Source organism: Clarias gariepinus, chromosome 16 (assembly GCF_024256425.1).
Source record: "Clarias gariepinus isolate MV-2021 ecotype Netherlands chromosome 16, CGAR_prim_01v2, whole genome shotgun sequence".
NCBI classification, from domain to species: Eukaryota; Metazoa; Chordata; class Actinopteri; order Siluriformes; family Clariidae; genus Clarias; species Clarias gariepinus.
Genome location: NC_071115.1, coordinates 23,846,383 through 23,859,045, shown reverse-complemented (window position 1 = coordinate 23,859,045; position 12,663 = coordinate 23,846,383). Strand labels below are relative to the sequence as shown.

The following is a 12,663-nucleotide window of genomic DNA, read 5'->3' as shown; positions in this document are numbered from 1 at the left end:
TGCACCACCTGGGCTTCCCCCAACATCAGGAACAGCAGTCTAACTACCTACTCACTCTCAGGCCACCCTAAAAAAAGGTTCCAGTGCCTTTTGGCTCATCCTGTCATCTGAATGTTGGGGATCTGGGGTAGGATTAGCATGCCAATGGGGTGCGGACAATCGGGCAATGGTTTTATGGCGGAAGTCTGCACAGAGAACAGATATTTCACCAAGCTAATGTCTTGTCACCATTTTTTAGGCCAGCCTCCATTTGATCACTGTCGTGAAGTGGACCAGCTGCATGGTAGATTATTTGTTCTCTGTCCTGGTTTTAGGCACCAGGAAGACATCCCCAGGTGCCTAGGTAGGGAATAAGAACACAGGATGTAGCCATTGAATGGTGTTGATGTTCTAAGGTAGGGAATGAGAACACAGGATGCATCCATTGAATGGTGTTGATGTTTTAAGGTAGGGAATGAGGACACAGGATGTAGCCATTGAATGGTGTTGATGTTCTAAGGTAGGGAATGAGAACACAGGATGTAGCCATTGAATGGTGTTGATGTTCTAAGGTAGGGAATGAGGACACAGGATGTAGCCATTTAATGGTGTTGATGTTTTAAGGTAGGGAATGAGGACACAGGATGTAGCCATTGAGTGGTGTTGATGTTCTAAGGTAGGGAATGAGGACACAGGATGCAGCCATTGAATGGTGTTGATGTTCTAAGGTAGGGAATAAGAACACAGGATGCAGCCATTGAATGGTGTTGATGTTCTAAGGTAGGGAATGAGGACACAGGATGTAGCCATTGAATGGTGTTGATGTTCTAAGGTAGGGAATGAGAACACAGGATGCATCCATTGAATGGTGTTGATGTTTTAAGGTAGGGAATGAGAACACAGGATGTAGCCATTGAATGGTGTTGATGTTTTAAGGTAGGGAATGAGGACACAGGATGTAGCCATTGAATGGTGTTGATGTTCTAAGGTAGGGAATGAGAACACAGGATGCAGCCATTGAATGGTGTTGATGTTCTAAGGTAGGGAATAAGAACACAGGATGCAGCCATTGAATGGTGTTGATGTTCTAAGGTAGGGAATGAGAACACAGGATGCATCCATTGAATGGTGTTGATGTTTTAAGGTAGGGAATGAGAACACAGGATGTAGCCATTGAATGGTGTTGATGTTTTAAGGTAGGGAATGAGGACACAGGATGCAGCCATTGAATGGTGTTGATGTTCTAAGGTAGGGAATGAGGACACAGGATGTAGCCATTGAATGGTGTTGATGTTCTAAGGTAGGGAATGAGAACACAGGATGCATCCATTGAATGGTGTTGATGTTTTAAGGTAGGGAATGAGAACACAGGATGTAGCCATTGAATGGTGTTGATGTTTTAAGGTAGGGAATGAGGACACAGGATGTAGCCATTGAATGGTGTTGATGTTCTAAGGTAGGGAATGAGAACACAGGATGCAGCCATTGAATGGTGTTGATGTTCTAAGGTAGGGAATAAGAACACAGGATGCAGCCATTGAATGGTGTTGATGTTCTAAGGTAGGGAATGAGAACACAGGATGCATCCATTGAATGGTGTTGATGTTTTAAGGTAGGGAATGAGAACACAGGATGTAGCCATTGAATGGTGTTGATGTTTTAAGGTAGGGAATGAGGACACAGGATGCAGCCATTGAATGGTGTTGATGTTCTAAGGTAGGGAATAAGAACACAGGATGCAGCCATTGAATGGTGTTGATGTTCTAAGGTAGGGAATGAGAACACAGGATGCATCCATTGAATGGTGTTGATGTTTTAAGGTAGGGAATGAGAACACAGGATGTAGCCATTGAATGGTGTTGATGTTCTAAGGTAGGGAATAAGAACACAGGATGCAGCCATTGAATGGTGTTGATGTTCTAAGGTAGGGAATGAGAACACAGGATGCAGCCATTGAATGATTTTGATGTTCTAAGGTAGGAAATGAGGACACAGGATGTAGCCATTAAGTGATTAGTAGAAAGAACCTCTGGGCGACTGTTCTGAAGGTCAAAAATTTAAGTCCCAACCCCACCAAGCTGCCAATACTGGACCCTAAGCCAGGCCCTTAGATGCTGTTGGGGTGCCTATTTATACTGTAGCTGACCCAGCACTCTGACCCTAGCTGTCTAACAAGCTCTAAACTATGAAAAATTTCACTGCAGGGGAACTGAGAATAAAAGATTTAGGAATAAAAGATAAAGATGAAGGATTTCCTCAAGCCTGTTTCACTCAGAGCTTGCCCCATACCCCTGTTACCGTAGAGAACAAACACATTTGAGAAAAATGTTGTATATTAGATGTATTGCTATTTTACAGCTTGTTAAATTGTGAGTCCCACATGGCTGATGCTCAATTTGCTTCTGTTTGGCATCTGTATATTCTATAACTGGTGTTCTCACAGATGTATTACTTCGAGTATAAAAAGCACAAATTCACTAGGTCAAGAAGCACAATGGGAGCCAGTCGGCAGTGTGCGAAGAGTGAATTCTCATTTTTTAAGCTGAAGAAAAAAGGTTTTAAAGTATTTCCAGTTTTGGGCTGCAGCTATCTACAGGGCATGACCTGCTTTACGGCATTATGTCCAACTGAATAGAGGCACAGAGCCGCAGCAAGTGAAGCCAATGGAGCAGTACTGTTGTTAAAAAAAAAAAAGTTTTTTATTTTTATTTCCTTCCTCTTTTGGTGCGTGTCCTCAGCAGCAGACTAAGTAATGACTGGCTATAAAATTAGCAGCTGTAAAATAAAGGATGTAATTAACACAGTTCAATACTACACAAACACACACACACACACACACACACACACACACACACAATACTGTTTGGGGTTCCACTTCTACAGCTTTACCACAGCAGGAGATTGCAGCTGCAAGTGGATTTTGTTTTAAAGGAAATCCTCAACTGATATATATATGCATATATAAATATTGATTCATCACTTCTGGGAAAATTCTTAAAGTTGGTTTGATGACGCATCCAGAACGTGTCATCTAATCGAATAACTGTTCTATGCAGGGGCAGGCATTGCTCTGTCGTAGCATTTGGTGCATTTTGGGTGTTTGTCTTCCTGCAAACTATTGCCTCTTTATTTGGTATTAAACGAGAATAATATTCTACGTTTACATACTGATGGGAATATCCTATCAGTGATATCAAATACTACTATTTTATCTACCATTCAACATGTTCCGTTGATCTTACAGCTCTCTTTCAGCATCTGTGCCTCTGACAGTCAACAGATGGCACAATTACAGAAACGCTCATTAAAGTCAGAATGTTGTGTGGATGGAAGTGATGTTGCGAAATCCTCTAAAGGATTTAATGGTTTTAAAAGGGTTAAACTTTATATTTATCTAGTTTATCTATTATATCTTATCTTACTTTATATTGATCTATCAGGTTTGTTTAGATTCTGTAGTGACATGGCATATCTAAAAATTATTATTTTGGTCTGTTCACGTGCCATCAGGCGACAGATACTTCCCACCCTGGAGGTTTATGTGTCATTTCTATGGCAGTAACTTAAGGGGTCGAGTTGCCAGTATAATTCCTGATAGTCATCCTTCACTATGGGCAATTTAGGAACACCAATGAACCCGCATGTCTTTGCATTGTGGGAGGAAACCAGAGAACGTCCAAATTCCATGCACACAGGCCAAGACAGGAATCCAGAACCCGGAACCACTGTGATCACCGCAATCTGGAATGTTACTGCCTGTAAATCACTTCATGGCATAAATACTTTAAATTCAAGGTTCATAAGAAATGTTAGCCTAAATAACCACAACATGACTCCCCAGGCTTTGTTCTCCAGGGGATAAAAATTTGTCTGCAGTACCCTTGAAATGACAAGGGTATTATAGCAGCGCTCGCAGTGCTGTTCAAACTACACATTGGCCCTACACATTATTATATAATGAAATGAAAAGGTCAGATTTTTCTCTATCTATAAATCACACTATTGAGCAGCATTAAAATCAGGTGACAATAAAGTGATCTATTATGTCATGAAAGAACATTTAAAAGTCACAGCTAGCCCCAGACTCTCTCTCTCTCTCTCTCTCTCTCTCTCTTGTCTTTCCCTCTTTTCCCATTTCTTCCTGTGAGGTGTGTTTTGGCCTTTGTGGGAACCAAGTGTCTCAGTAATGATTGAAATACATGACAGTTTGACCTTGTGAGGACATTTGCCTAGATGAGTGCTGTGTGTGTGTGTGTGTGTGTGTGTGTGTGTGTGTGTGTGTGTGTGTGTGTGTGCGCGCGCATTTGTGTGTCTGAGAGAAACAGATTGGAACAGCCAGCAGAATGAAGCCATATCACCATGGAAACAGGCGATGGAATGGTTCTGGTTCTGCGTATATGTGAAAGTCATAAATACAGATAGGTTAGGGTTTGTTCTTGTTAATTGACGCAGTTTAGCGCAACATACTTAGGAACGTCATTTGAGTGAATGGTTGGAGACGCATGTTTGGGTGTCTGTATGCGTGGGTGGGTGTAAGAGAGAGAGAGAGAGAGTTTCTTTTTTTTGCCGCAGGATTATACTCTTTGACCAATAACTGGAGGATTTTTTTGGGTCATAAATCGGATAAATCCACATTAATCTCCCAGACATTGTGGGTAGAAAAGCCCAGGCAGTACGATAGATGCCTGCTGGGATAATCTGTCTAACGGAGTAAGAAGGTTTTTAGTGCATCACAGTACCTGCTCACAGCTTCCCATTCTTAAAAATGGATGACATTCAATCAGGATTACTAATTGATTAGGACATTTGGAACTGAATACAATTAATTCCAAATGATCTATGTGGAGTTTTGTATTTTGTGCACCGTCATTAATGTGCTGTATAATGAAAGTCCTGAATTGATTCTGTAATGAAGCTGCTACAATTGCAACACATTGTATTGTGCGCCAAACCATTTTCTAGGCTATGTTAAAATGTTAAAAAGTTAGACATGCTAATTTTACTTGCAACATCAAGTAGCTGAACAAAGCTATGTGAACATGCAAACACACACAAACCTGGGGTGGGAATCAAACCCCAACATTGGAGGCGTGAAGCCACAGTGCCAGCCCCAGTCAGAGACCTGATGAATTACATTACATTAATGCTAGTTGCATTAAGGAGTTGTTCTCACGGAGTTTACCAATCAGAAACAGACAGAAACAGACACAAAATTTTTCCCTTTGTTTTCTCCTACAGTAGAAATGATCAAATCATATGTAAGATTTACTTATTGAATGGATTATAAATGGGTTAGATAAATTTAGCCTGTTCCAATTGTGTTTACAATTGGGCTATTATTCCCATTATTAGTGGAATATAAGGGTCAATGTAGACACCTATTGTCCATCTTACTACAGTAGGCAAACAGCCAAAATGGTGAGTTTCTGAATGACGTTTCTGCTTTAGTAGCTGTTCTGCTCACTAACTGCTGAAGGTTATGTAGGTCATTTTGGTTCTGTAAATAAGTGTTCCATTTCATCCGTTCCTTTTCAAGTACCATTAGTCATGATCATCAGATTTGAACCATGACTTGCTGTCACCTCATGAGGATAGCGTATAAACTGTTCCCACATCATATGCTTGGTCAGACTTGTGAAGTGGTCTTCATGGTGGTATGGTGGTCTTCGGCTATATGCGGCCCTAGTTAAATACGTAACGTTCTATTCTATATTCATTTAGAACTTGTGAACTCCATTTATTAACACCTCTGTGACATTTTTTTAATTGTCAATCAGCCAGTCCGTTCAATTCTGCTACCCGTATAGGAGAATCTAAACAGGAGATTCCAGAGCTTTATTATCAACTTTCTGGCGCTGTCCACACTATTAGGTGTGAGCCACTTGCAAGTTCCTTAAAACAGTTTTTCCTTTGCAAGTTTTTCCTTTTCTTTTTCGCAGCCATCCTGGGTGGAATCTGATTTCTTTGCAGGGAGCAAACATACACTGGGCCAACACATCATGATGTGCGCACGTGTCCTTGTCACTACTACTTAAATTTGTGCTTGTGATATTCTTGGCAGGCCCTGAGCATTCAGCCAACAGTGACACTGGTTCAGTGAACAGTGCCAGGTTTGGGAACAACTCCAGTCTCAATTAGCTGCATCCCAGCCAGGGAGGCTGCATATGGGAGATGTGTGGCCACTCGCAATGTAATGATTGCACCCATATTCAAAGTGGCTCTGTATTCTGTCAAAATGTCTTGAATAACAAGTAAGTCAAGCCTCAAGCCCTCTAAAAGTGCTGCTGAGCCAAGTGACTACTCCAGTTGGCTTCCATATGTGAGTTTTGTCTAGCTCATTAGCTCCTGTTATAGGCAGGCAGCAATCAGATGTGAGGGTTTGCACATACCCTTGTGTTGCACCCACTTTGTCCAGGTAGTAGACCTAACACAAAGAGAAGGTTATATCATATTTTCGGTTTTGTGGTCTGCTAAGTGAATCTGGTGGAAGGACAACATAATAAGAAGAGATCTAAGCTTCTCAGATCCAGAACGAGGCTATTTTTTTTTTCTCTTAAAATGATCAGATACTATGATACCTGTGTGTCTCACAACTTTTATCTCATAGATGGAAGTGACTGCATATTGTTAGATACATTACCAAGATGTACATTTTTGGCGAAGTAACCATTCATAGCTCCATTAATCCACAGTTCCTGGAGCCATTTAGCTGAGCTAAAGATTTCCAGAATTTTAGTCGTCTACAAAAAAAAAGGATCAGCCTACAGTATATGAGGCTGCATGTTTAACAAAACTGTGCAACTGAAGGAATCATTTAACAGAAGAGACTCAGAGGCTATCAGTCCTTTTATATTGTGCGTACTGCAGCGAGCTTTGGCAGCTCGTTAAGGGCACTAGTCTCTCTAAAGGCAATTCACACTCCTTTTGACAAGATTTGCAAGAAATTGTGTTGAATCAATATAGCTGGCATCTTAATTACTCTTTCTTGACAAGAGGATAATGAGAAACAGGACGAGCGAGCGATAGCAAAGAACATTTACAGTCTAGCCAAGTTTCAATTTTGCCATTGTTATATGGCAAGGCAATGAGCCCACAAGAATACTCCGCTAGTTCAGAAAAGAAACCAGGCTAATTGTTCATGACTGTTCATATTGTAGCTCCAAGTCTAGAGAAGTAAATATTACAAAACTAGACACCTAGCATGTTTTGATTAATAATTTCTTTATTATTATTATAAATTCATAACTTCTATTATTACTATGTTCCTGTATGTTTTGCAGGAGTCACTTCAGAACTATGCTTTCCTGGTCTTTGTCTTTGTCTGCGCCCTGGCTGCTATCTACATCATCGTTGTCCTTCCCGAGACCAAGAACAAAACCTTTATGGAGATCAGTCAGAGTTTTGCCAAGATCAATAACATCCCTCAGAGCGTGGAAGCCGAGATGGAGGATGTTCTGGACGACCAACCAGAAAACGCTATCGCACTGGGTCCAAACGCTGAACCTGTTAATGCTAAATATCCAGATAGGAGTTGTGAAGATAACGGTGTGGTGCAATCTGAGAGCTTCTTCTAAAGCGTGTGACGGAAAGCCATCATCAGCTTTCCAAGTCAGTGCAGTTCAGTTGCATGTTCAGCAGTACACATGCAGAAATCTTAACAGGATGCTTTACACCAAGGTTCCATACTGTTCATTTTATTTTATTATGCTAACATAGGTGCTAAGTTAATTTTTTTTAACATGAGCATATGTTTAAATTTAAGATAAATCATTTTCTATTAGCTAAATTTACTATACAGAACATCATACTGTAGTTTTAGTGGAAAAAGCCCTGAGGGCAGCTACACATTGACATACATTTACAATTACAACAAGAACTGACCACTACTGTTTTTTCACATTATTAAACAAAAAAAAACATGATGTGTAACCTAATTAACATAAACTATTCTACCTTTCTATATAATATCTTACTAACACAGATGTATTATTTAAATATACAACTTGCCATGAACATGAAAATATTATTGATCAATGTTTACAATAATTGCTGCTATCCCAACCAATAATATTTATGATAATCAGAGGTGGGAGGTAACTAAGTACATGTACTTTGTTACTGTATGTAAGTACATATTTCATGTATTTGTATTTTAGTAGTTTAATTAGAGGACAGGTTTTTAACTTTTACTCTACTCACAAGTACAGCAAACATCAGTACTTTTACTTAACTACATTTTTGCATGACGTCGCATTATCTAACCAATGTAGTGCATAGTATTTGTATAGAATAGCCGTAGTATTTCTGTAGAAAATTTACTTTACTTAAGTACATTTAAACATAAGTACTTCTGTACTTTTACTCAGGTACATGAATAAATGGAGGACCTCTACTTACTGTTAACTATAGTAATATTTGCTGTAGGGAATCTCTACTTTTAGTCAAGTGCAGGATTTGTGTACTTTGCCCACCTTTGGTAGTAATTATGTAAATATATAATATTTATAAAAAAGGTATTTTGAATAAATTTTAGTTAATAAAGTTAAAATATTAAATAATTGTTGAAATTGTCTAATTTGTTGTATTTTGTTTATTATTTGCATAGCAAATGTACAGTTTGCAGTATACTGTAGTAGTATATTGTAATTCAAGAAACTACTGCACTGTTTTAATATTGGGAGTATTTGCAAGGATATATCTTTTTATATAAATGCATTGTGATAATGCAAGTAAAATGTATGAAGTAGTTTTACAAGTTTAATTTTTTTCAGGTATTAAAAACTCCACATTTACAATAAGGCATTTGGCAGAGGCTTTTATCCAGAGCGATTTAGAAAAGTGCTTAAAGTTTCCATCATTGCATATATAGATCCGTACACTAGGTTACTAGGTTTACTAACTTAGATCCATCAGTCAAACACTGTTGAGAATGTTTTATTTTTATTTATTTATTTATTTGTTTGTTTGTTTGTTAATTGAAGGGATTGACCCAAATATCTAATAAATAGGTCTTTAGTCGTCGCTTAAATAATAATTCATATAATAAGGGTGGGTAGATCATTTTCTGTTTCTGTATTGTTAATCATTTATCTGGTGAAGATGTGGGTAATATCAGGGGTGATAACATTGTTAGTAACATGAGTGTGGTGTTAAGGCTTTTTTTTTTATCTAAAATATTCAAGCAGTGAATTATCAAAATGGGTAATTGTTTGGACACAGCAATTTTTTTTTTTCCACTTTGACCACACTGCTGTTGTAGGGGAAAAGGGGACAGGTTGGCCCAAACATAACATTTTGCAGTCCTTCAGTAAGGCCGTAAATATATTTTTAATGCATGTCTCAAACGAGACTTTCATGCCAAATCTACAATACCAGTTACAAAATGATCTTGCTGTGTAATATGCTCTGGATTTTACAAGAGAAAATCTGTGTACAAACCTAATACGCTATTTGCAGGTTGGCAAACCCAATGGGACAGGTTTGCACAAGTGAGAAAGTATAGTTAAAACAATCATGTTAAACTGGAACTGCATTTATTGCACACTTCTACTATGCAAAAAAGACAACACCATCTGTAATCAATAGCTGCCTTCCTGAAATCCACAAGTCATGTGCACACAAAGTGATGACATCACGAAAATACAAATCCTCCTCCTCATATTCTCACCACTAGGGATTTGCCAACCTGCCCCTCCGTCAGTAACAGTATAACTTGATTCACTTAAGGAGGCTCCATGAGATATTTTCTTTAGATTTTCAAGTAAGCCTGTCATTAAATTGCGAATGGTGCTGACATAGAGCACCTTTCCCGAATTTCTGGATAATTTACTTATGAAGCCAGCCAACCGCATCTTTTCAATTTCCTGCTCATATAATAACAGGGGATGGGGGATCACTGTCGAGGAAGTCAATTATAATCAGTAATTATTCACAATTAATACAAAAATAGTTATTTATACTACAAATCTATATTAATTACCAACTGCCTGTATTATCGATTATTTACTATTTATGATTTTAGTCACAAGTTGATCTTGTCCGATCTATTTATCAATCCAATTAATTAAATGGTTAAAATTTTTAGAGCTTGCATGTAAGGGTCCTCCACTAGAGGTCACTGTTTTTATTTTGTAGTTTTTGTTGGCCAACTCAGTTTCCCAGCAGGCACCTCGGTCAGGTGAGGCAGTGCACACCTGAACTGAGGTAGCAATCAATCAATCTATAAATAGCTGTTTAGACTGGGAAACTGGGTCGAGCATTTTTGGTACCACCACTGTCATTTATGTGGCCATTTTGGTTTGTTCTGTTTTGTTATCTGTTTAGTTTGTACTTTGATTTTAGTTGTGTTGACTTGGGCTCTCTTATTGGCAATGTTTCTGTGTATGTTTTGTGTGTCTGTGTTAGTGGAGCTGATTCACTCCTGTCCTCCTGTGTTCTTGTGTTTAGCTAAAGCAGGTAAGTAGTTGGGTGTGTGTGTGGCTAGGAGCATGTTTAGCTAAATTCTATGTTGAGTTACAGTAACTAGCATGCTTCTAGCCATAGCCCCTCTGTGTCTCTAGCTGTCCTGTGTTTCCTACCTCCCTAGTTGCCCAGTGTGCCTAGCCTTTGAGTGTCCCCTAGCCTAGCCTTTGAGTGTCCCCTAGCCTAGCCTTTGAGTGTCCCCTAGCCTAGCCTTTGAGTGTCCCCTAGCCTAGCCTTTGAGTGTCCCCTAGCCTAGCCTTTGAGTGTCCCCTAGCCTAGCCACTGGGTATCCTCTGTCTGTGTTTCTGTGACCCATTCCCTGGTGTGTGTTAAGCTATCAGGTAAGTGTAGCTTAGTGCATGTTGGGGCTAAAGACATGCTTGGCTAGGTGTATGTGTAGCTAACTGCCATGGTTAAGCACTGCTTAGCCATGTTTAGCTAAAAGCCATGCCTAGCTGATTGCCATGTCTTTAGCCCTCGTCCCGTCCCTCTCTTGGTCTCTCGTCTCTAGTCTTTACGTGTCTCCCGTCTTCTCTAGTGTCTCCCGTCTTCTCTAGTGTCTCCCGTCTTCTCTAGTGTCTCCTGTTCTCTCTAGTGTCTCCTGTTCTCTCTAGTGTCTCCTGTTCTCTCTAGTGTCTCCTGTTCTCTCTAGTGTCTCCTGTTCTCTCTAGTGTCTCCTGTTCTCTCTAGTGTCTCCTGTTCTCTCTAGTGTCTCCTGTTCTCTCTAGTGTCTCCTGTTCTCTCTAGTGTCTCCTGTTCTCTCTAGTGTCTCCTGTTCTCTCTAGTGTCTCCTGTTCTCTCTAGTGTCTCCTGTTCTCTCTAGTGTCTCCTGTTCTCTCTAGTGTCTCCCGTTCTCTCTAGTGTCCAGTTTCAGCTCCACGCATCGTTTGTGTCCTGTTATGTGTTTGTCCCCCTGCCTGTGTCTCGCCACAGGATGTGTTTTGTCTCCCCCTGCCTGTGTCTTGCCAGAGAGCCCCTGTTAGCACAAAGTTAAGTATGGTTTGAGTTTGTTTGTTCCTTTGTTTGTATCTTTATTTATACTTTGTTTACCCTTAATTAAAAGACTCTTTTTGGTTACACCACCCCTCTGCCTCTATGCCTGCTCCTTCCGCCCACGGTGTTCAACACCTGCCACAACACCCCGATCATGACAGAATGCTCGACCAACCAAGGCATAGCAAAGGGGGCTGGGACTTTAAAGCGGCATCCTCACGTGGAGGCCGCAGCTGCAGCACCCTCCAGCCTCGCGTGGAGGCCGCAGCTGCAGCACCCTCCAGCCTCGCGTGGAGGCCGCAGCTGCAGCACCCTCCAGCCTCGCGTGGAGGCCGCAGCTGCAGCACCCTCCAGCCTCGCGTGGAGGCCGCAGCACCCTCCAGCCTCGCGTGGAGGCCGCAGCACCCTCCAGCCTCGCGTGGAGGCCGCAGCACCCTCCAGCCTCGCGTGGAGGCCGCAGCACCCTCCAGCCTCGCGTGGAGGCCGCAGCACCCTCCAGCCTCGCGTGGAGGCCGCAGCACCCTCCAGCCTCGCGTGGAGGCCGCAGCACCCTCCAGCCTCGCGTGGAGGCCGCAGCACCCTCCAGCCTCGCGTGGAGGCCGCAGCACCCTCCAGCCTCGCGTGGAGGCCGCAGCACCCTCCAGCCTCGCGTGGAGGCCGCAGCACCCTCCAGCCTCGCGTGGAGGCCGCAGCACCCTCCAGCCTCGCGTGGAGGCCGCAGCACCCTCCAGCCTCGCGTGGAGGCCGCAGCACCCTCCAGCCTCGCGTGGAGGCCGCAGCACCCTCCAGCCTCGCGTGGAGGCCGCAGCACCCTCCAGCCTCGCGTGGAGGCCGCAGCACCCTCCAGCCTCGCGTGGAGGCCGCAGCACCCTCCAGCCTCGCGTGGAGGCCGCAGCACCCTCCAGCCTCGCGTGGAGGCCGCAGCACCCTCCAGCCTCGCGTGGAGGCCGCAGCACCCTCCAGCCTCGCGTGGAGGCCGCAGCACCCTCCAGCCTCGCGTGGAGGCCGCAGCACCCTCCAGCCTCGCGTGGAGGCCGCAGCACCCTCCAGCCTCGCGTGGAGGCCGCAGCACCCTCCAGCCTCGCGTGGAGGCCGCAGCACCCTCCAGCCTCGCGTGGAGGCCGCAGCACCCTCCAGCCTCGCGTGGAGGCCGCAGCACCCTCCAGCCTCGCGTGGAGGCCGCAGCACCCTCCAGCCTCGCGTGGAGGCCGCAGCACCCTCCAGCCTCGC

General features: G+C 42.7%; 1 protein-coding gene across 2 annotated transcripts in view; it reads left to right on the top strand.

Annotated features, from left to right (window-relative positions):
* The window catches only part of slc2a9l2 (solute carrier family 2 member 9, like 2), a 123,609-nt gene extending 115,156 nt beyond the window's left edge, over positions 1–8,453 (top strand). For both annotated transcript variants that reach the window (XM_053514772.1, XM_053514771.1), the window contains exon 13: positions 7,260–8,453. In XM_053514772.1, the coding sequence (XP_053370747.1) occupies positions 7,260–7,553 (294 nt within the window). In that variant the 3' untranslated portion in view covers positions 7,554–8,453. The remainder of the gene's footprint in view (positions 1–7,259) is intronic.
* The last annotated feature ends 4,210 nt before the right edge of the window (positions 8,454–12,663 follow it).